At 36.7% G+C, this 18,186-nt stretch overlaps 1 protein-coding gene across 8 annotated transcripts in view; it reads right to left on the bottom strand.

Annotated features, from left to right (window-relative positions):
* Nucleotides 1-18,186, bottom strand: part of ANGPT1 (angiopoietin 1) — a 170,631-nt gene that overhangs the window by 82,305 nt on the left and 70,140 nt on the right. For all 8 annotated transcript variants that reach the window (XM_086742536.1, XM_086742542.1, XM_086742541.1 and 5 more), the window contains exons 2-3: nt 11,478-11,633; nt 8,837-8,958 (exon numbers count right to left, since the gene is read on the bottom strand). In XM_086742536.1, coding sequence (XP_086598662.1) covers nt 8,837-8,958; nt 11,478-11,633 — 278 coding nt within the window. The remainder of the gene's footprint in view (nt 1-8,836; nt 8,959-11,477; nt 11,634-18,186) is intronic.

Genomic DNA, 18,186 nt, shown 5'->3' on the forward strand with positions numbered 1-18,186 from the left:
TCTACTAATTCAACCCATTGATTTCCTCTATCAAGCAACCAAATAAAACTGCTCTCTAAGGTTCCATTTTGTGATGTTTGCATGCTGTAGTGCTTAGAGTAAAGTGCATGGAACTGCATATCTAGTTATACCCATCTAAGTGCACTAACATAGGGACAGTAACATATTTGTATATAAAAGTTCAGGCAGAAAAAGCCTAAGGTAGGCAAAGGAGGGAGAAAAGCAGGGCACTGAAGAGGCCATCATTGATAGTATGGATGGGTCAGTATGACAAGAGGCAAAAGTCATCAATAAACTAAGGAAGAGTTTGTGAAGGCCCTTACCACTGAATGGAAGATAAGCATCAGGAGCTATGGACTACCATGAAAGGATATGGAACCCACAATAAAAGTAACATTTGATGTGGTCTGTGAAGCTGGGAAAGGAATTGTGCACCAGGTAACTGGTATCTGCTTTCACATTAATAGTACTGTTTCCCTAAAAGAGAAATCAGTAGTTTGCATTTTAAGGTAGAATTCCTTTGTTTTACTTGAGTCCACATAGATATTCCCGCCCTTGCCTCTTCTGGTTCCACAAAAGGCTCCTCAGACAGAAAACTGTTGTGCATCATACTATGTGACCTGCTTACATACTTTTTTTATAAATACTTTTACAAATGTATGGAAACACTTTTTCTTGACTAATATTCTTTTTTCTAGTACCCTCTCTCTCCTGAGTCGGAAGTGTACAGTTTACAAAGATTAAAGGCATGTCAGATTATATCTAGAAGAATAGAGAAGTTGTAGGCATGAAGGACAGCCAACATCTGTCAACAGTGAACAAGAATTTTTTTCAGACCAGTTCTTTGATGCTGTGGTGGGAGTGTAACAGAAAGATTTTATTAATATTAGATAAAGAAATTAATTAAATCCCTCTGCTACTTTCTCTTCAATAATTCTATTGTATACGCCAAAAAAGGTGTTTCTCATGCCCATAAACTAACTGGTGGTTACATACTTGCCAACAAACTGCTTCCTGTTCAAGTCAGTCTAAGGTTTTATTTATTTGCACTCTCCCCCCACCTTTGTTTTTACTTCTGGATAATAGATCAGTGGCAAAATGCCTGCATAATTTCAGGTCATTTAACCTAACTGAAGAATGTAATAAAATCCATATGGAGCTGTTTCTACTAGATATCACAGAGCCCTAATATGAGCTGTTACAAATGATAACAATGCAAAGATTAAATTCAGGCTCTGGATTTGCTGTACAAGCTAGAGTAATAGAAAACTTCTTTCTTTTTTTTTTTTTTTTTTTTTAATAAAAGAAACCAAGCAGCAAATCTGTTTTTCTGAAACGTTAGAAATGGGGAACTTACAAAGATACTGAAGATAATGTACTTTGTAATAGCAACATATTTAGTTCTGTGAAAACCAGAAGGAGCTGGGTAAAGCAGGAAAAAAAAAGGAAAAGATAGGAAGGGAAAATGTTTTCATGGGGTCTTAAATGCAAAGAGGAACATGGTATCTCATTCTGAATGCCTCATTAATTAGTAATGAAAGCATAACAAGATTCAGTGGACTGGAATCAGATAATAGAAAGTTTCAATCTGAAATAAAGTACAAGTTTTGAAGCCAAAGACAATAAATTATTTTAACACCTTATCAGACCTGTGGCTGATTTTTTTCATCACTTGAACTCTAACATTAAACACAATGCCTTTATGCTCTAGACTCACATGGATTTTTGGACACTATTTACGTGGAAGTCTTTGAGCAGAAAGATCTTATGCAGAAGATCAGACTAATTAATTTACTTAGGCAGAAGTGGTTTAAAATGTTCACAAGGAACTGGTTTTAGTAATACAATACTGTTCAACAAAATAAAAAAAAAGTTCTATGTGAATTTTATCAGTTTTTAATGGAAATTATTGAAATGCTCATTTTGCCTCTAGATTTTAACTTTTCTGATAGACTGTAAGTTGTATCAATGCACTTTGGATAGGAACAAGGTTCACCCTGTGCACAGGCTGTGATAGAATAGGTGCTAGGTTTGGTCACATCCCAGTTTGATTCTTACAGTCCGTCAAAAGTATTGTATGTTGTCAAAATAACTGAAGATGCCATTCTTGAAGCCAGAATATTGTTTTATAGTTAAATGGTAAGTAGAGACAAAAAAAGGTTCCCTTCATCTTTGTTCACATCCTAGTACAGTCCGTGGAATTCCACAATTTGTCTAATTCCACAATATCCGCATGTCCACATCTAAATGATTTCCATATCTGAATGATTTCACATAAAAGAGCCTTTGACAGTGTATTGCATTATTTGTTTCCCACCATACCCTAAGACCATAGTAAATTAAGCCATGGTGATGACAGTCATATTTGTAGCAACACTGGTCATGTCAAGCAAGAAGGAAGAATGTGTAGACCTTCCCAGTTTGGCATCTACAGAGACAGACAGCAAGCAGATGTTTTATGGCTTTAGTGATAATACATCCTAATGTTTGGGAGCAGTGTGTCAACAACATGTGACAGAAAGATGGGAGTGTCACAGCACTCGGTTCCTTTACAGTTTTCTGCGTAGATTAAAAAGTCCTGTTATTACAAACTGCAAAACTAAGCTATTTTAAGGAATGCACATGCATTTATGCAATGATCTGTCTATATCCATAAATCTACAACAGATAAAAATAAGTCTTATGGACAGGACCATTCCCTGTATTCCTGGCAGAAATCCAAAACATTGATTGTGTTTTAATAAGAATCAACGAGAAACCTTTGGTCAAAGCTCCAAATGAACTAAAGCAAAAATTTCATACAGACTGGGGATTTCTGCACTGGCTTGTTCCAAAAGGAAAAAATCTTTAAACAGCATAAGAAAAGCTGCTCTTATGGCCTTTGACTCCAATGTGGCCAGAATTTTTCATTTGTATTGTTACATTCATATTTATTATAGCTCATTTGAATTAAAAAAAAAAAAGTGCTAGAAACTTCATAAAAACTCTTGAAACATGTTGAAACCAATTACAAAGATATTTATATTTTTACCTACTGCAAGACCACTGTTCTCTGTTTTTCCTTGTGACATCAGACAATTTCTAATAGACAAATATCATGAAGAAATAACTTTGCTGAGTGCTTAGTAAAGATGTTTTCTCAACTTTTTAGAGGCATTGTGAAGACAGAGTTAAAATGAAAATACTTCTACTGGTTTTTATTATTTACTATTGCTGATATTAAAGAAAACAAAAAGGCGGCTGTCTCTATACCAATTAATCCAACAATTTGTAAAATTTGACTGAAATTGCTCTATAACATTATTTTATAACACTTTCAAGTAAAATGTTACGGACATGATGTAATTACCGGCTCTTTTTTCCAGTAAGTTTACTGTATACGTTTCCTATACGTTTGAAATTCCTATACATTTCCTATATGTTTAAATTTCTATATGTGTGAAAACATTACTGACCTAGACAGATGAAGCAGTCATGGGAACTACAATAGTCACAGTGAAAATAAATCAGCATGCACTAGAAGTATCATATACATATATATATATATATATATATATATATATATATACAAACACACATACACGTTTATTTCCCCCTTCAGTTTGGGGAAATAAATCAGGCATTTGTGGAACAGAATGACATTGCGAAGAAACAAATGTTTTTGCTAACATGGATCAATACCAGTGTTATCTATTGGACAATGACTCTGGAGTCACTATCTAGAAGACAATTAAATTAAAATGAACAAACACACACCTCCCCCCTCCTTAATCCAAACAAACTTAATTAAAGCTTAACCATGTTCCATGTCTAACCTACTAATCTCGGCAAGGCTAGGAATCTATTTTCAACCATACAAATGATGTGTTAACTTTGTCAGGATATAAGCCAGTGAGACGCTTTGGTGCAACTGTGCTGTGTCCAGCTGATTCGGAAAAAGCCCTCTGATAACGCTGGAGAGGGTTGAAGGCCTGTACAGAAGTCAAAGAACGACTTCCAGTGAAAGCTGCTGTCATTTTGAAAGGTGATGAAGTAGAACATATAGAAAGCACTCTGGTAGCTCTCTGGGGAGGAAGGAAAGTCTGGTTTAGACAATCTGCCTTATAAGGCAGGTAGTTTATTCACTAATCCATTCCAGACCGCAGCAGTTTAAGAGATTTTTTTTTAATCTTTGTTTTCAGGGGCCTCAGTTTAGACATGTGAGAATAGGATATAGACCAGATCTTAGAGATGGACATCTTTTGCATTAAAATAATCTTAAAAAAAAAAATCTGGATTTATTAAAAATACAGATAAAAACATTTACTTTGTTGAGTTATTCAATAAATGAAGACAAGTAATATCACACTAGAAAAAAAATCTTTGGCCACATACATGTAGTTGCCTTGTATTGTGTTTTTACAGGAAGACAAAGAGGTAGAGGGTTTAAATTCTTACTTTTGAGTGCAGGAACAGTATTCTGTCTGAAATAGCTTCTTTGTACTTGGTTTTACATGAGTGAAATTGTCCCTGTATTGTTAGGTGCTGACCACTCACACTTTGGTGGTCTGACATTGTCTGATCAGCTTAAGGAAATATAAAAATATGTGTCTCCATATCTCTCAAGACCAGTAAAGTAATTGGTCACTTCACATCCGAAAGCCTCTTTTTTATACCAATGACAAGATAATTCCATTGAAATCACAAAAGTGAAGTGAAAAATCAAGATTTCTCTTTTTAGTGTATGCAAAACTTGCAAATAAAACTCATCAGACATATTGTGTTTCCTCATCTTTCACACAACCAGATGGAAATTCAAGAATCATTCTTCAGTCCTTGCCTTTCATAGGATACAGCAGTTCTCGTACTGAATGTGTTAATCTAGTTGGATTGCCTGCTAATTCAAGTTGAATTTTATGTTTACATTTAACTTCCATTATTTATTGCTGGAAGATACAGAATTCCAATATATTTCTCCTCATTTGTTTAATTTGAGTAAATAAAAAGTCATTTTCACACTTGCATATTGAAACTAATGGCACATAGTAAGTTAATGCAGCTGGCACACTCTGGGAAAAAAAAAAAGTGCTCATAAAGGCACTTAAGCAGGGAAATCTTTCAAGAATAAATCAAAATACTGTTTAGAAAGCTCTTGTGGGAGAAAAAATGGCAATGGAAGAAACCACCATTTACATTATAGTGGGTGGGAACCCACAAAACTAAATTATCTATGGCATGAGAGCACTCGATAGAAACATGATTCTGGGGCAAATGTGACTTTACTTATGCCATGAAATATCTTTCACTTCAGTGGGATAAAAAGAAAAAAATTGGCCACTCTCCCCAGCAAAGGCAGGAAGTAAAGAGAAAGGCCAAGAATAGATATATTTCCAGTCCAAATAACATGCATTGGTCCCCTGTTGATACGTAGTGTTCATTTTATTTAAAGGACAACACACAAGTTACTGTAGTACATCAATGATCAGTTATTATCACTATAAGATTTTGCTTTACTTTCATCCAAAATCCAGTTCTTTGAAAGTGATTAAAATAATTATTTTTATTTTATATAGAGGAAACTTTAGCACAGAAAAAGAAATTATCTGCCCACAGTACACCATCTTATTTGATTATTTTTGCTATCATAATTCCTACACTCGTTGGCACTGTGGTGTACACTTACTGCAAAAGAAAGGCCCCTTCCAAAAAAAGCTTACAGTCCACATAGGCAATGTGGATCAAAGGAGTTTTCTCCATTTTATTTATGTGAAAGTGATACAGGGAAGGATGAAGGCATTTTAACAGTAAACAACTACTGATGGGTAGTCTATAAGTACTGTTTAAAGTTAACAAACTAAAATCATTGGCATGTCCAGAAACTGAATATCTGCTAAGATCACAAAGATTTGTCCCACAGTGAACGTGACAAACACATAATTGATTTCAGGATCAGGACCTACAAGGCCAAGACTACACAGTTCTTTGTTAGGAGTAGAAACAGGACCTGATGATCCATATTTCAGTGTAATCATAACACTACCCTCTCCCTAATTTTATCACTCCCAAGAAGAGAGCAACAGAATGCAGACAGTGTATGTCAGGTTCTTCTTCATTACAAGATGAAACTCCATGTGCATTCTCAACTACATTTTTGAGACAAAAAAAAAAAAACTGGGTATAAACCATGGTTTTTAATATACTCTTCTTTTTCTTCCAAATAACCAAGGCAGACCATTTTGTCACGTCACAGACCATTTCATCATGTCAGTCAAGTCAAAGGCCAACTTAAGTAAAACTTATTTGTTTACTGACATTAAGGCATTACACCCTGACACATTACTAAGATAAATAAAGACATTCAGATTATTAATTACACAAGATTTAGTCTCTTGAGTAGCCAATAAAACTTTGTTGCTAACCAAACTGCAGTAGATAAAAATGCAAGTATTTATATACTTAAGTAATGCTTGGGTTAATCCCAAATTGAAATAGATTTGCAAAATATGCAGAATGAACTGTCTCATACACAGGTCAACTCTCTCCGTGGACTACAGGGAGAGCCCATACAGACAGTTTAGGTGAATTACTTAATCTTGAGACCACTGAAGCCAAAGTTAATCCCACACTAATTTATTAATATTTCCAATTGGTCAAGGGAAATCTGTGGCGTTCAAGAGTTTTCAATGTAATCCAACTTCTCCAGAATAACATTTTCTGGAATAACTAATAGTTGTTAGATTAAACACATTAAACTGGTTTTCATAACCAGTAGCAATAATGGTACAATACTTGACCAGTTTTGCAACTAGATACATTTAGCAAACACATTTATTTGTAACAACATTTTCTATTTTTCATTTTTATCTGATTCCTTGCCTTCTTTTCCCAGTAGCTCCTTGCCTACTGTGGTGTCAGTCTTCCTTATGTACAACCCTGGGCCAAGCCTTTCCACCTCAGTCGCTGGTTCCTGTCCAGCAACACCGGCGTCACGCTGCCTTTCTTTTGGCAAACTGGCTGATCTCCATTTAAACGGTCCGCTAAAGCTTGTACAGGACGCTTCAGTAACTACCTCACTTTAAAAGCTGTTTGCCTTACTTCAGTGTCAAATGTAGTAAATATAGGACATAGAAACCTTAGTCCTGCTCAGACTTACCCCACAGTTTTTCGTTCTAGATAGGAGCAGAGAGTGAAGCTGCAGAGTGAAAGCACTCTCTCTCCTCCCTGCCCAAACCTGGCCATTACAGAGGCAGGAAAATGAGCCTGAGGTCTCTAGCAGGGCAGCCAAGAAGGAAAAATGGCTTTACCCACTGTACTGGGGGAAAGTGTCCAGGTTTGGGCAGCTTAGGGGCTGCAGGGGCAGCCTCTGTGAGGGGAGGCCAGGGCTGCCCCGTGCCAGACACAGCCAGTTCCAGCTGGTTCCAGTCGGTTCCAACGGACTCAGCGCAGGGCACAGCTGACCTTGTCAGGCAAGATGGTTGTGCCTTGGGGAAGAATATTTAAGAAAGGGTAGAAACATCACATGACAGTGTGAGGACTAAGGGGAAAAAAGTGAGGGAAGCAATGCTGCAGACACCAGGGTCAGAGAAGAGGAGGGAGGGAGGGACCAGAGTAGAAATTCCTGTGCAGCCCGTGGTAGACACCGTGGTGGAGCAGGCATTTCCCATGGAGGACTCCACATTGGAGAACATGGAGATATCCAGACAGAAACTGCAGCCTATGGAGAGCTCATGTTGGAGCAATCTTATCCTGAAGGACTGCAGCCTGAAGGAAAGAACCATGCTGGAGAAGGGAAAGAGCATGAGGCAAAGTGTTGTGAACTGACCACAACCCCCATTCCTCAGCCCCGGCACTGCTTGGGGTGGAGGTAGAAGAGTCAGGAATGAAGTCGAGCCTGGGAAGAAGGGGAGGTAGGGAGGAAAGATCCTTTTGGTTTTGTTTTTATTTCTGAATATCCTACACTGTTATTAATTGACGATAAATAACGCTGTTTTGCCCACGACAGTAACTGTTAAGTGATCTCCCTGTCTTTCTCTCTACCACAAGTTTTTTTTATCATATTTTCTCCCTTGGTCCTGTGGACAGGGTGGAGTGACAAAGCAGCTGGGTGGGCATCTGGCAGCCAGAGAAGGTCACCCTACCACACGCACTCTCTGAGATACTGGATTGCTAAATCCAGGTACTTCAGGTACTGAATTCTTGTGGCTCAAAAGCAGCTCTCTCACGGAGAGAACTGCTTCTGTGTAGCACAGAAAGTGATAACACTAGAACTTCTTGACACTCACTTCACTTCTTAAAAAGTTATGTGCTGCTAAACATTTTTTCTTCAATTTCAACATAAAACCCAAATGTTTATCATCCACTTATTCTTTAAGTAGAGCATTGCTCCAAGAATGCAATATACAATTGAGTCCAACAGGAGAGAGATCCTTCTACATGTTAGATCTTTATATCCATTAAAATTAGACGGATTGACTACTGAAGATTTTCTGTTTCTTATGCACTTTAAGGTAGTTAATAACCTCATAATTTTTATTAATATTTTTCCACTTGAAAGCACTCAAACAAGTTATCTCTGAGCTTTTCAGTAGCAGGTCATATGACTAAGTTGTCACAAAAGCAAACTGAGATGTAAAATTATAGTGCACATGGAAAGTGTTAAAAATCAACTTGCATTTATCATACAGGGGCTAACACAGTATAAGTTCACACTCTAGCTCTTTTTGTCATTTCATAAATTTTGCCTATACTTTCCACTTATCATATTTGCGTCTCTCATTTTCTCAGTTGCTTAGAACAAAGTATGCACAGAACATTTGTGATGGACAGAGAAAGAGTGTAAGAGACCCACTACTCTTACCTGTTTTTCTCATGAATTTTCAGGATTTCGTGTGTCTGTTGTAGCAGCTGTTTTTCTAGCTTGTACGTTGACAGCGAATTTTCCAGTAGCTGAATTTCAAGTCTGGATGTTTGATTTAGCACCTTAAAGATAAATTAAAAACATTAATGTTTAAATTGTCTTGGTTATGTTGTTACAGCAACATAATGCAACCATTTCATTCTGATTTGGTGATTCTTTAAAAATTGTTTCTAAATCCTTTTTTTAACCTCAGCTGCTCAGCTGGTGCAAATGAACTCAATCAAGCTACACTGAGATGTACCAGCTGATACTCTGGCACCCTGTCTACTGTAGAATAATACTAGACCGACAGAAAAAGGAAAAGTGACTGCCAAATAAGCTTCACTTCAATGGAAAGAACAAGAGGCATGCCTCAAACATGCATTCCTACAAAACATGCTTAAACCAGAAGAGTGCAAGAGTACTTGGACTGAAGCCAAACTGTTGCATCTGCTGTTTTGTAAATAGAGTTCCTACTTTAGCTTTCCCCTGAGTTCTCTCTTTTGCAGTGTTGGCAGAAGTCTGGTGTCTGCTTATGTTAATCACTACTTGCACTCTTACACAGATCTTTAAGGTGAAGGCTGTGATCCTAAACATTGCTTTACGCAATAGTCTTTCACTTTACTGGTGATCTGGGCTGCATTAAAAGAAGCGTGGCCAGGAGGTCGAGGGAGGTGATTCTTCCCTTCTATTCCACTGAGGCCCCACCTGGACTACTGCATCCAGCTTTGAGGCCCTCAACATAAGACATGGACCTGTTGGAGCAAGTCCAGAGGAGGGCCACAAAGATGATCAGAGGGCTGGAGCACCTCTCGTATGAAGAAAGGCTGAGAGTTGGGGTTGTTCAGCCTGGAGAAGAGAAAGCTCCAGGGACATCTTATTGCAGCCTTCCAGTACCTAAAGGGGGCCTACAAGAAAGCTGGAGAGGGACTTTTGACAAGGGTATGTGGGGATAGGACAAGGGATAATGGCTTTAAACTGAAAGAGGGCATAAACAGACTAGATATAAGGAAGAAATTCTTCACAATGAGGGTGGTGAGGCACTGGACCAGGTTGCCCAAAGATATTGTGGATGCTCCATCCTTGGAAGTGTTCAAGGCTAGATTGGATGGGGCTCTGAGCAACCTGATCTAGTTGAAGATGTCCCTGCTCCTTACAGGGGGGTTGGACTAGATGACCTTTATAGGACCCCTCCAGCCCAAACTGTTCTATGTTTCTATGATCTGTGTCACTAGTACAAGTTTTACTAAATACAATAGATCAAAATCAGCCTTTTTATCTACAAGAAAGAGAATAGATTTTAACAAAAAAAAATGTTTGAAAGTGGAAATAAAAGAATACTTTCAAGAATGAAGGCAATATTAATGAATGTTTACTGATCTTGTTGGTGTGTCATTGTTGGAGGAAAACATGAATGAGTAGTCAATATTTACACCTAGGTAGTTCTTTTGGGAAATTAGAAGAGTTCCTACCCCTTCTTTTTGTTTACTGAACATATGATACTACAGTTCATAGGTGTTCACGTCTTATGTTTCCATATAGGTATTTTGTTGATACTGAATTAAAGATTTTCCTCAATATTTTCGTAAGTCAATATGCTGTGTTTCAGAAACTGTGGTCATTTGAAATCACATTTATAGTGAATGTTGATCTGTTAACCAAGATGTGGAAAAAAAAGGTGTAGGGAACCTGTGTAAGAGAGTGTATCTGTCTTTCATAATTACTGTTCTCTGTGTACTATAATGCGATTATGTAAAATATGAGTAAGGACATCAGAACAGAAAATACAATCTTTCAAGATGTACATATGCTACTAGAACAAAACAAATAAATGCAATATTTTAATTCCCCTGTTCTAAACAAACAGAATGCAGTGCAGCTGGCAATATGCCACATGCTACAAAGATCCAGCGGAAGTCAGCAAAAATAAGGAAAACAAATATGCATCTTAAACTGATAAAAGAATTAAAAAGGTAAAAAGTAGCACATATCATTGCAATAAGCCCAGTATGAAATTGTACTTTGTGTTATGACAGTGATCACTTCAATCACAACAGAGATTTTAGTGCTAGGAATCATATGGAGATGGTTCTTTAAATTCATGTGTTGTGACACAATTTTACAGTCATAACAAATAGACAGTGTTTTATAAAGAAGCTGATGCTTGTCCCTCTGTGTCCACACTTTAAAAGCTGCAGACATACATTGCTTTTCAAATAACTAGAAACATCTTGCAGAAAATAAGCAAACTTTCTTGTAATACTAAAGAGGCAAACAAGAATGGAGATCAAAGGCTCTGTTTTAGCCTGAAACTCGTTATTTAGCTTGACACTTGTATCATTCAGAGTTGGTAGCTTGGCTGTTTATTTGAAGTCAATTGACTGTCTTACACATACAGAGCTAAACATACTAACCAAATGAAATCAAAAGAAAGACACATAACATGGGTCAGTCATCACTGCTGTTGGTACCAAGAAAGAGTATGGTGTGTACATTTCCTGGTGTCCTGTGTTGAAATGTTTTGTGCGGTGATGCATTAGAAAGAGGATGGGAAAAGTTCTCTGCAATTAACAGCTTTTAGAAAACCGCTCTGGGAACATACCTGGGTTTCAACATCCGTGAGTTTTCTTGTCTGCTCTGCTGTCTGGCTGAGGAGGCTGGTCCCTATTTCGAGCATGGTGGCTGTGTGGTTCTGCACAGCATTCTGCTGCAGCTGCACCATCTCCGATTTCATGTTTTCCACAATGTAGTTCTCAAGCTGTAAAAGAGAAAAGGTTGTAACAGTGGTATTTTCACCTGTTTAGGCATTCTGCTAACATAAGGGTGCATAGCTGGCATTCTTGCCAAAAGGGGAAATTTCAACATTTTCAGGGGCAGCCCAACTCTCAGATAACCCTGTGACTGTTGAGGTAGGGACCTGACTATTTGGGTAGCCCCCTGCAGTCATAGAGTCCCAATGTTTTTGCAGGTATCAGGACCTGTTGGCATGAGCTGGAGCAGGCCCTGCCTGCCTCCATCTGTGTCGAGGCTGCAGTGAACATTTGTGGTAAAGTTGTCATGGCAGCTCCAAATTTAACCCCTAAGAGAACAAAGCATACTACAGGGAAATTCCAGGTCCTACTTGTACCTCAGAATTTACGTGTGAGTCCTGCCTGGAAGACATCCTACTACATCCTACCTCCTCTGTATTGTTCCTATCTTATAGTCATTCAGCAATATGATTTTTTACTGGGTTAGATCTCCACAAAGACTTTCATAAATGCAGCTTAGTTTAGCTGTGACTAAAAAATTGTAAAGGAATGGAGACATTATCATGGCAATAAAAGAAGGAAGTTGTTGACCAAAAAAACATAGAAAGCTGTTTTGCTCCTTTGCTGTTTTGGTCTTGATATTGATATTGTTTGGCTTGGATATGCAGTCTGTTGAACAGAATCTGAATTAAGACCCTCTAAATAAACTGGGCACCCCAGAGAGAGGGGCACTGTTTGTTTCAGTTTGTTTTAATGAACATAGACAGCATCATTACTTTCTAGCTATCTAGGTCATCACTCTGCCACGACAGATCATAAACCCAGGACTAGTCTACAATATGATGAGATTGTTTCTTACTTGTACAAGCATTGTTCTGGTATCTTGCTTGATGTGCTCCATAGAGTATTAACATAAAGAAAGGTGGCCCGTAATATTGTTTTCAATATTTTCCACTGAAATCAGCTGGAGTTCAGCCAATTTACATCCAGTGAAGATTTGGTCCTCAGATTAATTTTGTGTCTGATCATTTTCTTTTTATGATTAGCTGACTCCAGCCTTAAGCAACTACTGTTTTACCTAATAATTTTAATCACTTTGGAGCCGCTTCTGCAGCAGTAAGCATGTTTCATTGTGAAAGGTAAGCTGGACAGCTAAGTATTAAGAAGCAGATGGAGTTGATTTAAAGACTGAAGAAAGGAGCAGAAGTCAGCTATACAGGGTGATTAATAGGAAGGTCTGCTTTCATCTTATCTATAAGCATACCTGTGCTTAGGGATAACTCTTCTTAGATGTTCTGATGAGACACATCAGCTAAGCTCACAAAAGATTTATTACAAATTCGATAATTTATGTGCACCTCCTGCTAGTTTTAAAAAACATTTTTTCAGAGAAAGATCACTGCCACAATGTAAAATATTTTGGGCATAAGAAATATTTTCTGCAGTTGTTGGTATTTTGTTTGTTTGTTTGTTTATCCCCGTTTGGAAAAGCACTTAATGCCCTTGATGATCAAAACAAAGGTGAATCTCCTACAGTCTCAGACAACAAAAATGTGTGCTTGAATTGCCAGGTAACTGCTCTTGGCTAGAAACCTGCAAAGGTTTAGGTGGTGGGAAAAAAATTTATTGTTCAATACTCTGATAAGTATCAAAATAAGATTCAAAAGCCAAGGAAAACTGTGTGTTGCAAAACAATATCTGCAGTGGATGTCACCATTTTCCACTCCCAATGTAAGTGTACTGCTCTGTTTTAGTTTATTACTGTGAGATAAATGTTACAGATATTAAGCCAGTTCAAGGGAGATTTTACAGATCCATCACATTTTTATACCATGCTTTTATGTTCAGAAATGTTTTGCCTGTATGTCTCTGTCACATGGGATAATATATTTTTAGCCACCCTTTACTTGTTGTTTTCTAACCAGTATTTTTTTTTTTTTAATGAACTATCTCTTGGTTGCAAATAATCCCTGGAAAGAACTCCACAAACTGGATGGTTGTCCTTCTCTGTATTCTGGTCCAGATCCTGGAACGTCTGAACAAGAAGTTCAAATTTGTCCCACAACTTTCACCTCCTAATCAAACACAGGGCTCTCAGGTCATGGTACCGCCCATGGTGGGGTACCAACACATACATTTCCTCACATCCAATGTCTTTTGTTTCCAGATAGGACAGTAGCATGTCTGTGGTGTGTCTGTACAGTGCTTGATTTGTTAGTCGGCAGCTTTCTGAAACTGTCTTGCTCCACATGGGCCATGTGGTGCTTGTGTGTAATGGATGTCTGGGAAAACTCGTACAAAAATATGGTGGCTATACTTACTACAAAAGAAAATCAGAAATTACATATTTTCACACATTGATAAAAATAAAAACATATAGAGATATAAATATAAAAAGACAAAAAGACATTTATATTTCTAACTAAATTTTTTGCCTGTTTACTCACATTACAGAAAGTATTGCATTTGAAAGACCTAACTGCATCTGTGTGGAACTACAGCAGATTTTGACTAGCAAGAACACAGGCATAGATTGGGGCATATTGGATAACTGGTACTTTTAATTACTGTAGTCTAACACACTCTTCATGATATCCAGTCTTAGGCAATTGCCCTTGGTTGCTCACCCCTAAAACAGTCTCTAGTTGAATCTGTGACTGACTCATTATAACAACAAAGCCGATTTTCCTGTTTCAGAATTACTCATTAAATGCTTTTGTAAATATTTAGTGTTCGGTACGCTGCCACAATAATGTTTGTCAGCACATCTCAGGAGTATCAGGAGCCATTCACTCAGGCGAAGGAGGGTAGAACAAGGACTGAAATAATTTAGAGGTTCTGTTACATTAATTCCTCTTCCTTCCTTCACCCACTTCTTTTAGTTTCCTCAGTAGATTTATTGGTTGCAATACTGGCCCTGCTACAATCAATGGCAAAATTCCCATTGACTTCAATAGGCCAAGATTTCACCTATTATTTTTATTGCAGGAAGCCAACATTTGCCAGGTTCATTACAGCCAAACACTGAGTTTTATCTGAAGTCTTCCCTTCTTTGGAGGCTTTATATTAAGTGTACTGAACCTTAGACTGAGCTTTCTTTGTGGTTAGTTAAGAGGAGTAGCGTCTATTTAACAGGTGATAAAAGGATACTTGCAGGGTGGCCTCACAGAAAATGTGACACTCAGAAGCCTATTCACAGAAATAAATTCAAGAACATTTAGAGTTTTAAGTATTTTTTTATAACCCCTTCATACTGTAAGTTAAATTCAATTTGTCCAGGGACTGCATCAAAGAGTAGATATATAATACACAATTAAATACACTTTTGGGATTAATCTACTTTTTACATTTGGCTTTTCAAATCCTTGTATTACTGTTTCTTCTTATTTCAGGTTTGTTTTTTTTTTTTCAAAAGTCAAACAGAATTCTTTTCTGCATTCTTTTCCCCCAGTCCCACCCCTCCTACTATATGGCTTTCTATAGTTCACTGATGTCCCTGTTTTTAATTCAGCTGTGTCTGCTTTGGTAAGACTCATTACATTGCACAGGAGTTTTCAGTAATGCAGAATTACCAGTGGTATGCATAATAATGATATAAAATTCTCAGAAATAAAACTGTCAGAAGGGTCAATGTTATTGTTTAATAAACATTCCAGAGGATTAGGCATTAAAAGTATCTAGCTTTTTCTGGACAATGTTTATTGAAAAATCTTCGTGGAAACCACTCAAACCCTAACAGAACTATTAAAATGGAAACTGTAAATTAGGGTCTGAGTAAATTATAATGGTTTGTAGCAGATGGCTTATAAATAAAGTAAGAAAGAGCTTTTTTTTTTACTTTGATCAAGTAATGTTGGTCCCATGTAATTATAAGGTAAGGACTGCTATGACATCCAGATGACATTGGGTTTTCATACAATGCCTTTCAACAAGAATGCAAGTTAAAGTAACAATAGCTTGCTCTCCTTCTCCTGCCATTAACCATATATTGCACATGATTTGCAATAACAGAAAGACAATGCACCAGTGATATTTTGTAAGAGTTTTTTTTTTCGTCTTGTCTTGCTTTGCATACCTAAAGGTGTACCAGTAATACTATACTACAACAACTACTGAAAGTTCAGTTTGCCTTTCTTTGTTTTTCTGTCTGAGGGAGGGTCATGCCTCCCCACACTGAAAAATTCCCTCAGGGAGTCAGATAAGAAAGTGACATTTGATGTAATTTGTATTCTGTAAATACACAAACAAAGCCTTAGTGTGAATAAGCTGGAAGAAGTTGAAATGTATAGAATACCATAGAATTTCTTTGACTTTTGCAGAACCAGAAATGAGTTAGGAAGGAGTTTATTAGCAAGAAAAGATAAAACAACAAATTTACAATGATGCAGACTTAGTCCTATTACAGATCCAAGGAGTAGAGACCAACTAGAATACATCCTTCCGCTATTTCTGACTGTATGTGATCACTGGGAATCAGGAAAAAAATGAACATGGATGGTACATAAAGGCAATGAAAAATGCTCAAATATTAAGATGCTAATCTGCACCTGGTTTGGAACAACCTTCCCTGAGTGTTAAGCATGTCAAGGGAAGTGCATATCAGCCAGAAAAAAAAAAATAAATTGTTGATATACTATCAAATAAACAATGAAGAAGACTACTTTCCAAATCTATCCCCAATTAGACTTAGTAGGATTGCAACATAGATTGCACCAAAGGAGACAAGAAGGGATCCATTTGAGGAAGAAACTTTCTCAAATCTTGGGTAACCGATTACCTACGTTAAGATGGTAGGGGATAAATATTGATAATTTCAGTTAATTTATGAAATCAACCATTGCTGAGCTAAAGCAAAAGCTTTAAATGACTAGTACATAAATTGGACTCACAAAAAGGCCGGTTGGGATATGTGGTATATGAAACTTTCACAAGGAAATAATTGGTTATGAAATATATAAAAATATTTGTGGATTTCAATTTTAAAAGGAACCAAAAAAGTAATCCAGCAACTCTGTATGTAACCAAACAAAACTTTTGAGGAAATTTGGCTATATAAAACCTGGTTTATGTTTGTAGGTTTTTTTTTTTTAGTGCAATATACCCAGACTTCTAGTCCCAAGGCAGCAAGAAAACAATTCTGTTAGTTTTTCAGCTGCACCTTCATGATAGTAATTATTTGAATAATACTTATTCAATTCACTATTAAGTACTTGTTTCTGCAATTTCATATATTTCTGTAATATTGCAACTCATCATTTTGATTTCTTAGTCATGTTTTTTATATCTTACCCTTGAATCACGATATTGTGGTTTTCCAAATTCTATTCTTGATAGAGAAGAAAACAAGGACTTGCAGAGTCTGTGTATCTTGCTAAACTACCTTGTACTGAAATGAATATATGCATCTCTGAACTGAAACATTTGGTTATTTTTTCTAAACCAAATGTTGCAAACATATCAAAGATGCTTTTCCTTAAATCCTTAAATCCTTGAATGCCTGAATCTTTGGTATTTTGTATGTTTACTATCTGACTATAAAGCATAATTAATAGAAACAATTAAATTGTCATGAGGAAAAGTTGGTGGTTGATTATGTATGTTTAATTTATAGCCTAAGATATATAGATAGATAGATAGATATAAACTGTGAACATATCCTCATATGTATAGAGGCTCACAGATACAAGTAACCACTATTTGTTTCTTAAGCATGTGACCAGCCAAATAGCAGCTTCCATCTCATCACACAGTGCCCAAACACTGTTTAATTTAGCCCCAGCTGACTGATACTGAGATTTCAAATCCTGATGACTTCCAGTATACTAATGACACTTGTCCTCATGGTGGTTGAGCTTGGTTTTATAGCAATCTTCAGTTAAACAAAAAATTGCTATGGATGTTGAAGAATCTTTTAGCTAGTTTAAATTTTTTTTTAAATCTAATTTTCCTCTTTAGATAGATAAACAAAAAGATGACCAGACATATTTTTGTAGGAGGAAATCAGTGATAACAGATGTAAAATATTTGTTCCAGAACACATGAAGTAAACTTTCTGCTACATTTAGCATCAGTAAAGTGTCTGCAGGAGTTTTGTCTCCAGTTCTGCATGTTGCAATTCAAGAAAGATGTACATTATTTTGGGAGAGTGTACAGAAGACAAAAATGGTCATAAATCTAGAAAATGGAAAGACTTAAGGAAGTTCAGTTTAATTAATAAGAAGACTTACGAGAAAATAACTGTCTAGAAAGACATAAAACTGCAAAGAGAAAGAAAATTATGTTTTCCACATCCATGGAGCTACAGTAAGTAAAGTTTAACTTTTACGTATTAGAGGAAAAGTTTTCTAACAGTACAGGAGAAAAAATACTGATAGGGATTCTTTGGGTAAACTGAAATTCCATCACTGGGCATCTTAAAAGAATACTTTAGGTAAAGATCAGGCAGATTATATGTTATTTTATGGTTCTGTCTAGTTCTATTTTTTCATTCTTCTCAGGTTTTTTATTACGTTACATCAGACCTAAGCTCACAGACTCAATATTTGAAATCAAAGTCCATAG

The sequence above is a fragment of the Chlamydotis macqueenii genome, chromosome 2, assembly GCF_036417535.1.
Source record: "Chlamydotis macqueenii isolate bChlMac1 chromosome 2, bChlMac1.mat, whole genome shotgun sequence".
Lineage (NCBI taxonomy): Eukaryota > Metazoa > Chordata > Aves > Otidiformes > Otididae > Chlamydotis > Chlamydotis macqueenii.